We start from the raw sequence: 13086 nt of genomic DNA, 5'->3' as shown, positions 1-13086 counted from the left end.
AGCCTTAGTTGATTTCGGTTCAGAGCCCAATTCTGCAGTTGTTGAGTTGTCCTTCCCCAAATAGGATTACTCTATACGTGTGGAATTTGGCCTTCTAATTTTGATCACTCTTTGCAGAAATCTTCTACACTAAATTCAGACCCTTTGACTTTCATCATTGGCCAAATCATACATACTGCTATTCTGCTATTAGTTTTCTTTTCAAATCTGGTTTGTTCTTTTTCCTTGCGATCTGTCGTAAATTGATTTCCCACTGAATTTCACTGGTTCGGGATTAGAACTGCATTATGGACTTCTCTAATTTCTGGATCAGATGATTCAGACATTGGGTTGGATGCATTGTTGTCAAGGTGGTGCCTAGGCATGCAGGCGCCTTGGTTGCCTTGTTACTTGTTAGTGTCACCTTGCATCCAGGTCCCCTCCAATGCATTGGATTGCATAGATGTTGCGACAACTATGGTTGGATGACCCAGGAGCACAAGCCTGATGTCCATGGTGATGTGTATAATAGATTCGATTGGTCCCTTCTGATGCTAATCAAGATTGGGTCATGATTACACACAATAACTGATATGATACTTATCAGTTATATCAGCAACTTGACTATTTTAGATATTTGGGGTCAATCATAAATAAAGAAGGTGACATAGATGATGATCTTTTGCAGTGAATTAAATGAAGTGGGGAGGGGCGACCGGAGTATTGTGTGACTGACTTATTCCTTCAAAGCTTAAAGGAAAGTGCCATAGGACTGTTGTCCGACTGGCTATGATGTATGGGGCGGAATGTTGGGCAATTAAGAAGCGCCATATAGAGAAGCTATGTGTAGCAGAGATGAGGATGTTAAGATGGATGTGTGGGAAGACTAGAAAGGATAAAGTAAGGAATGAATGTATTAGAGCTGATCTGGGAGTTGCCCCAATCAATGACAAGCTTTGAGAATGTCATTTGAGGTGGTATGGCCATGTTCGATGGAGGCCTTGAAGACGCCCCAATAAGGAGTGATTTGATCCAGATTAAAGGAGCTAAAAGAGCTTGGGGCAGGCCTAAATGACCATAAGAGAGGTTATAAGGAATGACATGGATAGGCTGGGCCTTGTACCAAGTATGATCTTGGCTAGAGCCTATTGAAGGTCAAGGATCCATGTTGACGACCCCATTTGGCTGAGATTTTCCTTACTTCCTGGGCTGTGCCTCTTTCCTCTTACTTTCATTTCTAATTTCTTACTTTTCATCTCTCATTTATTCATCTCTGCATTTCTTCACCCCTCTTACTTTCAGTCAGTTTCCTCGACTTTATTTTGCAAAGATCCATGTAGCTGAACCCATTTCGTTGGGATAAGGCTGATTTTGCTGTTATTTGATTGGTCCCTTCTGATCAAGGTTCTAAAACTCGGGTTTCGACCAGCCAGAAATTGAGATATGGTCAAAACCTGTGATTTTTCCCCAGCCAACTCGAGGTGGTGGTTTTGAGGCCCTGAAATGTTTTTTTTGTCTGAATTTTTGTATACAACCTATTTTTGACATTCTAAACGCAATACATTCCCAACCTATTTTTTTGTATACAACTTATTTATGCCAAATTTCATCTAAGTAATTACTTAGGATATTATTCATAAATAAGCAAATACCCTATTTGAATCCAATAAAATAGTTAAAAAATCAAATTTCAAAAGGATAAAAAGGCAACCCCCCAAGTTCAAGAATAAAAACTGGATTTTCGAGTATATATACGAGCCCATACGGAACACTCAATATGATAACCGCTCGACCCCCTTAACTTAGATAAGGGGCTACCACTTAGCTACTGAGTAGGGGATTCAAATACTTGGTAAGCGCTCCAGTGCATGAACAGGAACCCATACACTTTCTTCGGGTATCCAACTTTGTGTTGCGTATAGTATACAAAGAGAGGCTCGAAGATAAAAAAAGATAAGATGGAAGCAGCACTGTAGGTTAGCTGCAAGCAAACTCCCGGCTCTAACGAGCCCCTTTATTAGTAAGGTTGCTGGGTTTTTTTCTCAAATCAATAAATTTTATAAATCTTAATATGGTAAAACATTGTTAAAAACCAAAAGTGCGGTAAAATATTCATTTTTTTTATATGGAAGCAGCTCTTTAGTTGCTGGGGCTTAAATCCGATTTGTTGGAAAGCTTTGTACCAGTCAAACCTTATTTGGTGTGCACGAATGTTGTCAAAATCGCTCTGAATGAAAATATTTTTTTACATATCAAAATAAATGAATATTTTATCGCACTTTTGGTTTTTAACAATGTTTTACCATATTAAGATTTATAAAATTTATAGATTTGAGAAAAACCCCAGCATGTAAAAGAAAATTGCACCTACCGCCGAAAATCCAGTTTTTGTTTTTTGAACCGGGGGGGGGGGTTGTCTTTTTATCCTTTTGGAATTTTATTTTTTAACTATTTTTATTGGATTTAAATAGGGGGGTATTTGCTTGTTTATAAATTATATCTTAAGTAAATGAAATAGCAAATGTTATTTCATTTACTTAAATGATATCAGGCATAAATAAGTGTCTAGACGTGCCCTTACTGATTGAGATCTGAGAAATTGCATAGGTGATGGTCGAGATCACCGGTGTGTCGGGTTGAGGAGTATGTCTTCTACCAAGAAGAGATAGGAAAGATGCTCGTCACTCTATTTCTTTAGGTTTGTGGCATAAATAAGTGTCTGTCATGGTTTCGAGCCAGGTTTCCTCAAGTTTCGATGGGCATAAGTGTCGAAACTTGCGAAATTACCAAGATCTTGGTCGAAAAAGGTCGAAACCCATCCAAATCTGTGACTTTTTAAACTCCACTCATATCTCGTCTCGGTCTCTTGCGAAACCAAGATATCTCGGTTGAAACTGCTGGTTTCGACCGAGATTTAGAACCATGCTTCTGATACTAATCAAGATTGGGTCACAATTAGTCGATTATACAATATAACTGATATGATGCTTATCCTTTAAGGCAAGCCAGTAAAGTCACCTGCCAATTTTATGAGGTAAACAGGATGGGGCCTGAGATTCCTCTGCATAGCAAACCCAACCCTTAACCTATAAGTATATAAGGCCATATCGTACAGGTGCAAGGTGGGGTCTGTTTGACCTGCCGCATTGCCATTCCTGTTTCCAATCCTCCACAGTTAGGATAAGTTGCATAAGTCTAACTGTTTATCTTTTATTGTTGTTGTTGGTTTTTTGTTTTTTAAAATTTTTTTATGGACATTGTTTGGTTGATATTTTATAACCTTTTTAGAATCTTGCTTTGTTGCATTTTTAAAAGCCATTTCTCCCCCTGGTTATCTCATTATAAACTGTCTTCTTGGTGTTTAGGGGCTGGAGAATCGGGGAAGTCTACAATTTTTAAGCAGGTCAGATATATATATTCCTTCTTATCCATATGAACAATCTGAAATATATTTTATGGGAAAGGTTTTCTGAGCTGCCAGGGCAGGGTACACTAGGACTTCTATGTCTATCTCTCTCCTCCTTACATGAAATGATCTCGCTGCCCTCCAATGTACGATACCATTTTGTCGAACCTCATTGATGCGCTCCCCTATGCCACTTGCTCAAAGAACCCTCTCCCATATTTTATTTACTTCTTCCAATTTTACACTGCATTCTCAATTTGCAGCTGTTTTATTAGGAAAAAGGAAAAGAGTACACATTCTACAATGCTGCCTTCTGAATTTTCTTGTTCATCTTGTTGTGCAGATAAAACTTTTGTTTCAGACTGGCTTTGACGAGGCAGAGCTAAAGAGCTATATACCAGTCATCCATGCCAATGTGTATCAGACAATTAAAGTACGCATTACGCAATACTAGAAAGGGTGTGTTGGTTTGTTTCCCTTTTTGCAAAATATGAAACTATTAATATTAAGCGTCAATTGCTAAAGGAGGCATGAGAGGTTTTGGAATCAGATTATTTATGATTCATTATTCTTGGTGCTGATTGGACATATTCTAAATTTCCAACAGATTCTGCATGATGGCTCAAAGGAATTTGCACAAAATGAAGAAGATTCGTCAAAATACATTTTATCAGTTGAAAATAAGGTCTAGCTCTCTTTTCCCTGTCTTTCTCACATTAATTTATACTACTTACTTTTCTGGAATATTCAACAATTTGGAATTTATAAAAAAATTTCATATTCTTTTGTTATATGAATGTGTAATGGACACTATGTTCCGTCTTTTCAATCATGCATTTGTGATTTCCCTCTTCGGTAAGTGATACATTTGTCCTATATTCTGATATCAGGATATCGGAGAGAAGCTATCAGAAATAGGAGGCAGGTTGGACTATCCACGCTTGACCATAGAGCTTGCACAGGAGATAGAAACTTTGTGGAAAGATTCTGCAATTCAGGTATCTTCTACTTCTTCCTTCTATCCCTTCTTTAAGAATGTCAATCTTGTCTTTCTACTATATGTAAATGAGCATTCCAAGTGACTAATTTTACCACATACATGTAGGAAACTTATACTCGTGGAAATGAACTTCAAGTTCCAGATTGTGCTCACTATTTCATGGAGAATTTGCCAAGATTATCTGATGTGAATTATGTCCCAACAAAGGTCTCATACTGTAGATTCTATTTTCTATTTCGTTCTGTTTCCCCACTAAATAAAATTGGAAGAGCTGTTAAATGGGGATGATGTGCTTTGATTTCAGCAATTTCCTTTTGTGAGAATATGCATTTCTAGCGGAAGTGTCCTCTTAAGGGTAAATTTGCCTTGCATGGTAGGGTAAGTGATGCAGTATAATGTAAGCATATGACTAGCTCTCTCCTGCATGACCAAATAAGCAGTTGAACCCTCATTTAGGTGATCCTGCCAGTTTTATATCGACATTTTTCTCTCATTTCAATATTTTGACTTGGATTATGTGATCGATCTGGACAACCTCTGCCATGTAACCCTAGATCTTGTTTGCTATGTTCCTTTTTATTTTTTGTTTTTTTTTGTGGAGAAATTTTATATTCGAAGCATTTACTCTGGTGAAATGGTGTATACTGAATAAGCTTCCTTTAGGCTCCTCTATGATGGTGGAGGCATCTGTATTTGCCTATGATCAACAATTTAGAACAGGATGATTGTTATAACTCAGTTGACATCTGAAGTCCGAGCGATTGTCAACCTCCAGATCCGCTGGTCTGCTATATTCATCCCGTTTTCAATGATTTCATAGCTATTATAGCTCTCCACCATTTTCTTCTGCATTGTTTTTTATGGATCACATATATTAGAAAATGCTATTTCGGAATTCAAACTTTCCAGATGTACTGCCCTTCCCAAAAAAAAGGAACAGAAAAGGGAAAGAAATGCATTAATGAATTAATGAACTGTGTGATAGGAGGGCATTGGATGTTCTGATTTTCCAGATATTCCCAAATGAGGAAAAGGTTTAGGACTACAAGCTAGTGAACTTTTGGATGTATCTCCTGCCCCTTGGGGCAATACTTTACTGGCTGTTTCCAAGTCTTTCTTCTCTAAATCATTGCTGAGATCTTTTTAATTTTAAGGTATTTCACTTCTTCAAGGCTCTGAGGACTGTTTTTGGGTTTTCCAGGAGGATGTTCTGAATGCCAGAGTGCGGACAACTGGTGTTGTAGAAATTCAGTTTAGGTGAGTTAATCTTCATTAAAAATTCCTGCTACTTAAAATTGCATCTAAACATCCTTTCACCATACTGTTTTTCCTCTTAGTTTTTTATATTTTCGGTTTAGCTGGACTCTGGAGGGCTGCATCATTCATACCTCTGTTCAATGCTAATTTCTGATAGGCATTAACTAATTCTGCCAAACTCAGTACAGAAGCTGCATTCTCATTGTCTTGCTTGGAAATTCAATGGTAGAATTCCTGAAATCCCTTGCCCCTCCGGTACTTGACAACAAGCTGAAAGTTGCAGCTGCACAAACAGAGACCCAAATGCCAAGATGCTCCTGATAAATGCAAAATTCACAAATTGCCTCATATGGGAAAAAAAATTAATTCAACGCTTAGGATGGCTTGTGGGGAGGCTTGCTTGAGTTTAGAGCATGTTAAAGTGTGTATTGTGGGGTTTCCATGGACATCCATGGAACAGCATAATGTAGGATCATATCTAATAGTGTAGTTTGGTTGTCTTATTGTTTCCTTTTGTATTTAGACTTAGTAGGTTATTTAGTTCCATTGTAATAAGTCTTTCACTCTTAGTAGTATCCCTACTAAGAGTTGGTATTTGATATATTATAAATTGGCTTGCTAGTTGCGATAGAGGGTTATCTCCTTCTATTGCACTCTAGCTCCTCTCGGTTTCTGTGCTCTCTCTCTTCATGTCATCTTCTTTTTCTCTATTTTGCTGGTTCACTAAGCATTTCTCCTTGGTTTGCAGCAACCTATGCTGCCCTACCTACTTTATGAAACCCTAGTTATTAATTGCATTGAAATAAACTAGGACTTCTCTTGTTTATTCTACCTACATCAAGGAGTTGATCTGTTACATCGATTTCATGGAGTGATTTCATCGATCTTATGAAGATTGGTTGCTGTTTTATCTACCCTGCGATACTCTTGTTTCTGGAAGAACTATGCTTGAATTGATGGACATCAGTACATCCCTTATGGGTGCCGATTGGGCCTATTTTTATTCAGGGTGTTGTTAATCCTGTTGGTAAGATCCTTCTACTCAATTGAGGCTAATCCAAGCCCTGATTTGCTGATATATATTGCTGGATAATCCTCCCAGCGTTACCCTGTTTTTTCCGCATTTTTGGCTGACTTCAGATCTTAAATTAATTTTAATCTGGCCATCAGATGTGAGTGGCCTTTTGGGATTCAATTGATTATCATCTTAGGGTCCTTTGGCCCTAATTTAAGGCATTTTCATCTTTTTTTTTTTTGTGGCAGTAAATCTTCCATTTAAGGTAAAAAAATTCTGTTGGAATATAATTTCTTAATTACTCTTAATCTGGCCATTGGAATCAAGTAAGGTTTTGGGGAAAATCATTGGTCCATATTTGAGGGTTCTTTGATACCAATATTAGGCTGATCCAGTTTCTAATTTCTCCTGCGGTATTTAACTCTCCTTGAGTGCAGGTGAGATACCTCTATTGTGTTTTTTTGGTGACTGGTTATTTTCTGGCGATTGGATATATATATGTATAGAAGTACATATTGTGCAACAGCCCTTCCTATCTGATAGAAAAGGATCCCATGATCCTGAACCGATCTTACTTGGGATCGCAAATCCCAAGTGTGTCTATGAAGAGCGGTTCTAATTGTATTAGTGTCTATAAATGCTGTCAACTCCATTCGTTAGAATAGCCTCCATTGAGTCTCTGCACCTATCTCTGGTGCTACCACTGGTTATTGTCTCATACATGTCATGGGTGACTTGAAACCCCCTGTGGACACCGTTCAAGCTTAGTGGTGCATCCAACTATTTTCTCTGGGTACATGTAGTTCAGGTTTATGTCACTCCCAAGTAGAAAATGGATTTGTGACTAAACCACCACTTCCTACAATTGCTCGGGAGTATCTTGAATGGATAGCGGACTATGCCACTGTACTTTGCTGGCTATGGAATAGTATGGAGCCTTCTGTAGCTGCCAATATCATGTTTCATACCACAATCAAGGGGGTTTGGGATGAACTCATAGAGTCTCTCAAGACAGAAAACTGTCCAGGGTATTTGATTTATATGAGAAGTTTTTCTCCTTCAGGTATAATGGCAAATCCTTTAGTGATTACTCCAGTTCTTTAAAGGACATGTGGGAGGAACTCAATGTATATCAACCCTTGTCTACTGATATTGAAATCCCGAAGTCTCAATGTGCTGAATTCTTAGTGGTTAATTTTTTATCTGGTTTCGTCTCTGACCTTCAACCTGTCAAAAGCCAGATGCTTATAGGCGAGAAGATTCCATCTATGAATGAGGCTTTTTGTCAGATTCAGTGTATTGTGTGTTCCTCCTTCACCAATTCAGACTCTACTTTATCCAAGGATAATTTCGCTCTTGATCAAATAGCGGTGGTCGTGGCCGTGGTAATGGTTTTCCTTGCAGAGGTTGTGGTTCATAGGGAGGGAGAGGTCGTAGTGGTGGTCGAGGCAGAGGACAACCACCAGACCAAGTCATGCGTAAGTGTACATATGGTGGTAAGCGGAATCATACTATAGATACATATTGCGCAAAGCACGGTATGCCGTAGTGGGCTTAACTCTTGGCAAACATTGTCACCTTTGCTTAGAGTTCTACAACGGCATCACCCTCTAATGCCAATCTTGCTTCTATATGTGGAGGTAGTTAGCATGTCTCTCCATTAAAAGATGAATTAAATCAGTTAGGAGAATGGGTTCAGCAAATTGAGGCATCAACATCTACATCTACGTCTATATCTACTGCTAGTATTGCTCACTAAGGTACTAGCTCATTTCTTTCCTCCTCTTCCTCCACCATGGGTCATTGACTCTGGTGCCACTTCTCACATGACTAGTAAATCCCAGGTCCTTTCTTCTCTTCAGAAAATTAATCATCCTTTCAGAGTTATACTCGTCGATGGCTTGTCTACTCACCTAGTAGAATCCCTACTACTGCGTTCTAGTTGTGTCTCCTGACCTTCCTTTCATAAAATTCTAATATGCATGTTCCTAACTTACCTTTAAACCTTCTTTCTGTTAGTCAACTGTCAAAATCATTAAATTGCTCAATCATCTTTTACTCCACTTGTTGCATTTTTCAGGATCTCTAGACAAGGAAAATGATTGGTGGAGGGTGTGAGAAGGATGACCTCTATTATTTGATTTATTTCGATGGTTCCACTACTATAGTTGCTTCTGCTGCCTCTTTTGCTACATCTCTCCTCTTCAGTGCTATTATCGGTTGGGACATCTTTCTCTTTGCAAGCTTCAACAAATGGTTCCTAGTTGCAAGAATATCTCTCGTCTCATCTCGAGTGTGAAGCATGTCAGCTTGGAAAGCATCACCGTACCTCATTCCCGTCTGTGGTGCTCCTCATAGTTCTTTGCTTACCTAAGTTCATTCTGATATGTGGGGTCTGTGTCGTGTCAAGAGTTGGTTAGGTTTTGTTTATTTTGTTAATTTTGTTGACGATCATTCTTGGATGACGTGGTTATATCTGTTAAAGGATTATTCTGAATTTTTTATCCATCTTTAAACAGTTTTTTGTTTCTAAATTAAAGACTCAATTTGGTGTCTCAATTAAAGTTTTTCGTGTAGATAATGAAATATCGGACTTTTGTTCTGCTCATGACATGATACATCAAACAAAATGATCATATCTAATAGCTTAGTTTAGTTGTCTTATTGTTTCCTTTTGTAAATAGGCTTAGTAGGTTATTTAGTTCCATTGTAATAAGTCTTTCACACCTAGTAAAATCCCTACTAAGAGTCGGTAATTGATATATTATAATCGGTTTGCTAGTTGCAATAGAGGGTTATCTCCTTCTATCACACTCTAGCTTTTCTCTCTTCACTTTATCATCTTCTCTAATTTGCTGGTTCACTAAGCTCTGATATTATCACAGAGCTCACAAAACTCATCTCTCTCTCTCTCTCTCTCTCTCACACTCACACACACACACACACACACATGCGCGCGCCTGAACATCAGTATACTGCCTGGCCTTATGTTTATAAAATATTGCATGAAGTATTGGGCAAATATAATCTTTCCAATAGAAAGAAACTGATGAGTCTTAGGTAGTTAGCATTCAATGGCCCTTGTCTTTAGGACAGTTCCGTTGCTTGAAATTGCATGTTCTTTATCACGTATTGGAGAAGGAAAAATGAATAATTTTTTAATCCACTCCAACGAGTTGAGTTGGTATTGGATTTATTAATAGTAGTTATTTTACTAGTATTTTCTTCCTCCTTATTCTGTTCATTTATTTGATGAGAAAGCATTAAAAAAAACAGCTCTCAAAATCTTTAATGTTGTCCTATAGATAGGTAACTGACTCCCTTATTGTGAAAAGCGATGTTGTTCCTAGGATATTCCATTCATACGAATTGCCGAAAGTGAACCGATTCAACTCATTTGCGAATTGCGATAATAGATAGTGCAAATGTTCATTGTGGCTGAAGTCATTGGTATGAGGGAACCCATCAGTACTGCATGTACTGTCAGAAATCTGGTTAGATGTGGGAGCCTTCCTTCTTGACAGCTGAATTGAGAAAAGTGGAGTTTCAGAGGTTGGGTAGTCGAGGATGTATTTCAATTTTCAATTGCTGTCATGTGTGGTAATTATTAATTAAACATTTACACTTAATTGCATACACAATCTGAAGGAACATTTGCTCACCCAATGGCAATATCAGTTATTCTGCTTATCATTCAAGTGGATCCTGGTTTTGCATGTTACTTCATGCAACTTGTAGTTAACATGGAGGAAAATGAAATTTTGTTTCTTTGCTCTGTCAGGATCTGTTCTCTTTATGTGATCTCTCATGGATTAATGGGAATGTTAACAGAGGAAAATCTTATTAAAATTGCAATTTGAATGATTCATTTATTTCTGTCTCACTGCAAAATGTTTCACATGAGCCTCCTATGACTGAAGACTTCGGTAACTTAATGGTGTGGTATATTTGCTTAAGATGTATATTTTTAACAACTTGGTACATGGTAAGATGATGTGACAATTTGTTATTAGGGTAATAGTGCACATTCCAGTCAAATGTGAGAGCAATATCCCTTACTGTTAGTACATTTTCTTTCTTGGCATGAGTATTACATTTAACTCACTAAAAGTAATTCAATCTGTGCAGTCCTGTTGGAGAGAATAAGAAAAGTGGTGAAGTTTATAGACTCTTTGATGTTGGAGGCCAGAGAAATGAGAGAAGAAAATGGATCCATCTATTCGAAGGAGTTACAGCTGTAATTTTCTGTGCTGCTATTAGCGAGTAAGCTTATGTTTCCCTTTGAATAACACAATTTTAAGTGTGCTGCATCTTAGAACATTTAAAATGTGTAGAATAGTCACATTGTTAAAGTTATCTTTTAATGTTATGGATTTACCCCAAGTAAGAAGCCATTGAGTCTGTTGTTTCCATGTAAAATGGCAGAAAAGGAAAGTTTTACTGTGAAATAGAATTTTCCACTGTTTGATTTAACGTAGAATACAAACAAATATATTGAAAAAGTAGGGGAATTTTATATGGAGGAAAATTCTCATGTAAAATATCATTGACACGGAAAATTTACAACAAAACAAACGGGGCCTGTAGGAACTTCGTCTTGTACCATCAGAAAAAGTTAGCTTCTCTAGTTGTCTTGCAACAAGTTACTACTGTGGTTTTATTCTAGAGAAGGTTTTTAAGTGTCCTTCCGTATCCACTGATACTAACTGATACGTATCGTATCTTTAAGATACCAATACAATACCTACAAAAATTTGGTATTAGTACATGTAAGAAATCTCATCCTGTATATATAATCAATTGATTGCACTTGTCTCGTTGTACTTTATTCTTCTTTTTATACAAGATATATTTTACATATTACTTATTTATAGTGTATTATGCTTCAAAACTATATTTTTCATTTATCCCAAGTATTTCCATAAGTATTTTTAACCATTTCCATATGTATCTAGCATATCTTGCGCCTCTCCGATACAATATGTCTCTTAAAATCACCCTTCTAATACGATACCGGTACTAATACTTTAAACCTTGCTCATAGTTCAAGTTTTCGCCGAAATTGCGCGAAATATTTCGATTTTGCCAGATGTTGAAATGAAACCTTGAACTATATACAAGGTTTACTGTTTTTCGGTTGAAAATGAAATGTATCGAAACCAAAACGATAACTTTCTTAAGTAAATGTCAGGTTTCGAAAGAAATGGTTCGAAATTCACTTTGCTGGTTTTGACAGAAAGGGTTGGGGAAACTTGGGTTTTTGTGATTGATGCAGGTCCAAGCACCCGCAAGAAGAAGAAACAGCCCTAGAATTAGGGCTGAATGTTGGAGCCTTAGTTTCAATTTTCAGTTTCTATACTTGGGTTTTTTTTTTAATACTTAAATTGAACCATGGTCTGACCGGTTCAATTTAAGTGACTTTTTCCTATTGGTTAGAATTTGTTTTATTCCTACTGGTACGTAGAGGATCTTTTAAGTTATTTATTTTTAAGCTAAGTTGTCCCCCTCCACAATTTCTAAAGAGGGCAGACTTATATTTGTAATAGAAATTCAGGCTCTAGGATTCCCATTCCTGAGCTGATTAGGTGTAAGGCCATTGGCCAGTTATTATAAATAGAATAATCGTGGGAGGCTCCCCCATAGTTCAAACTTTCAAAATTAATTCTTTGCTTGCTGCCTTTGTTGCTGCCATTGCTCCAGTGTGAGTGTTGCCTTGTGGATTTCAAGGTGAAGGGATTGGTGGACCTCCAATCGACTCCTTGCGTCTGTTCAGATCGGGAGGCTCTCTTATTCATCTTTAAGTTGCTGCTGCTGTTGAAGATTAGTTCTTCAAGTAAGTATTTTACAGATTTGCAACATCCTTCTTCTTCTAATCCTCCAACCTAAGCCTACTTACCTTCCAGCTCTATTCCACTATCAGATCTAATCCAAACTCACACCACAGTTCCAGTAGCTCATCCCCCTCACTCGATCACCATTCCAGTCCCAACATAACACATAAATCCTAACCCCCCTTCATCTTTGTTAAACCCGAAACCCCTAAAACCTGTCTAGACCTAACCAGCCACCCAAACCACACCAAATTACAGTCGGACCTCCCTCTCCCTGCCATTAATACTCAACCAGAACCCCTTGCCTAAATTCCCCCTCTAAACCCTAGATTTCATCACCCCTTCATTCCCAAAACCCAAAACCCTAATTTTCTAAATTTCAAATCCTCATTAAAACCTTACCAATCCTACAACATTAGACTCCTGTAGGGAAAATTATCGTCTCCATTTATCTGCCCCTCCTCTGCCCCTCCATTTCCTCCATTACATCTAATAGGGGGGAGTGGACCCCACTCGGGCAGTGTATTCGGGCAGGGGGTAGGTTGGTCATTTCCGCCCCCTATGCGATGTAATGGAGGAAATGGAGGGGCAGATAAAT

General features: G+C 37.9%; 1 protein-coding gene across 1 annotated transcript in view; it reads left to right on the top strand.

Moving 5' to 3' along the window:
• LOC122669479 (guanine nucleotide-binding protein alpha-1 subunit) overlaps nucleotides 1-13086 on the top strand; it is a 33597-nt gene that overhangs the window by 17102 nt on the left and 3409 nt on the right. Inside the window, exons 4-10 of the mRNA XM_043866249.1 lie at nucleotides 3345-3382; nucleotides 3729-3818; nucleotides 3993-4070; nucleotides 4276-4383; nucleotides 4491-4592; nucleotides 5587-5642; nucleotides 10786-10920. Coding sequence (XP_043722184.1) covers nucleotides 3345-3382; nucleotides 3729-3818; nucleotides 3993-4070; nucleotides 4276-4383; nucleotides 4491-4592; nucleotides 5587-5642; nucleotides 10786-10920 — 607 coding nt within the window. The remainder of the gene's footprint in view (nucleotides 1-3344; nucleotides 3383-3728; nucleotides 3819-3992; nucleotides 4071-4275; nucleotides 4384-4490; nucleotides 4593-5586; nucleotides 5643-10785; nucleotides 10921-13086) is intronic.

This window comes from Telopea speciosissima, chromosome 7, assembly GCF_018873765.1.
Source record: "Telopea speciosissima isolate NSW1024214 ecotype Mountain lineage chromosome 7, Tspe_v1, whole genome shotgun sequence".
Lineage (NCBI taxonomy): Eukaryota > Viridiplantae > Streptophyta > Magnoliopsida > Proteales > Proteaceae > Telopea > Telopea speciosissima.
This window is presented reverse-complemented; position numbering and strand designations above follow the sequence as displayed.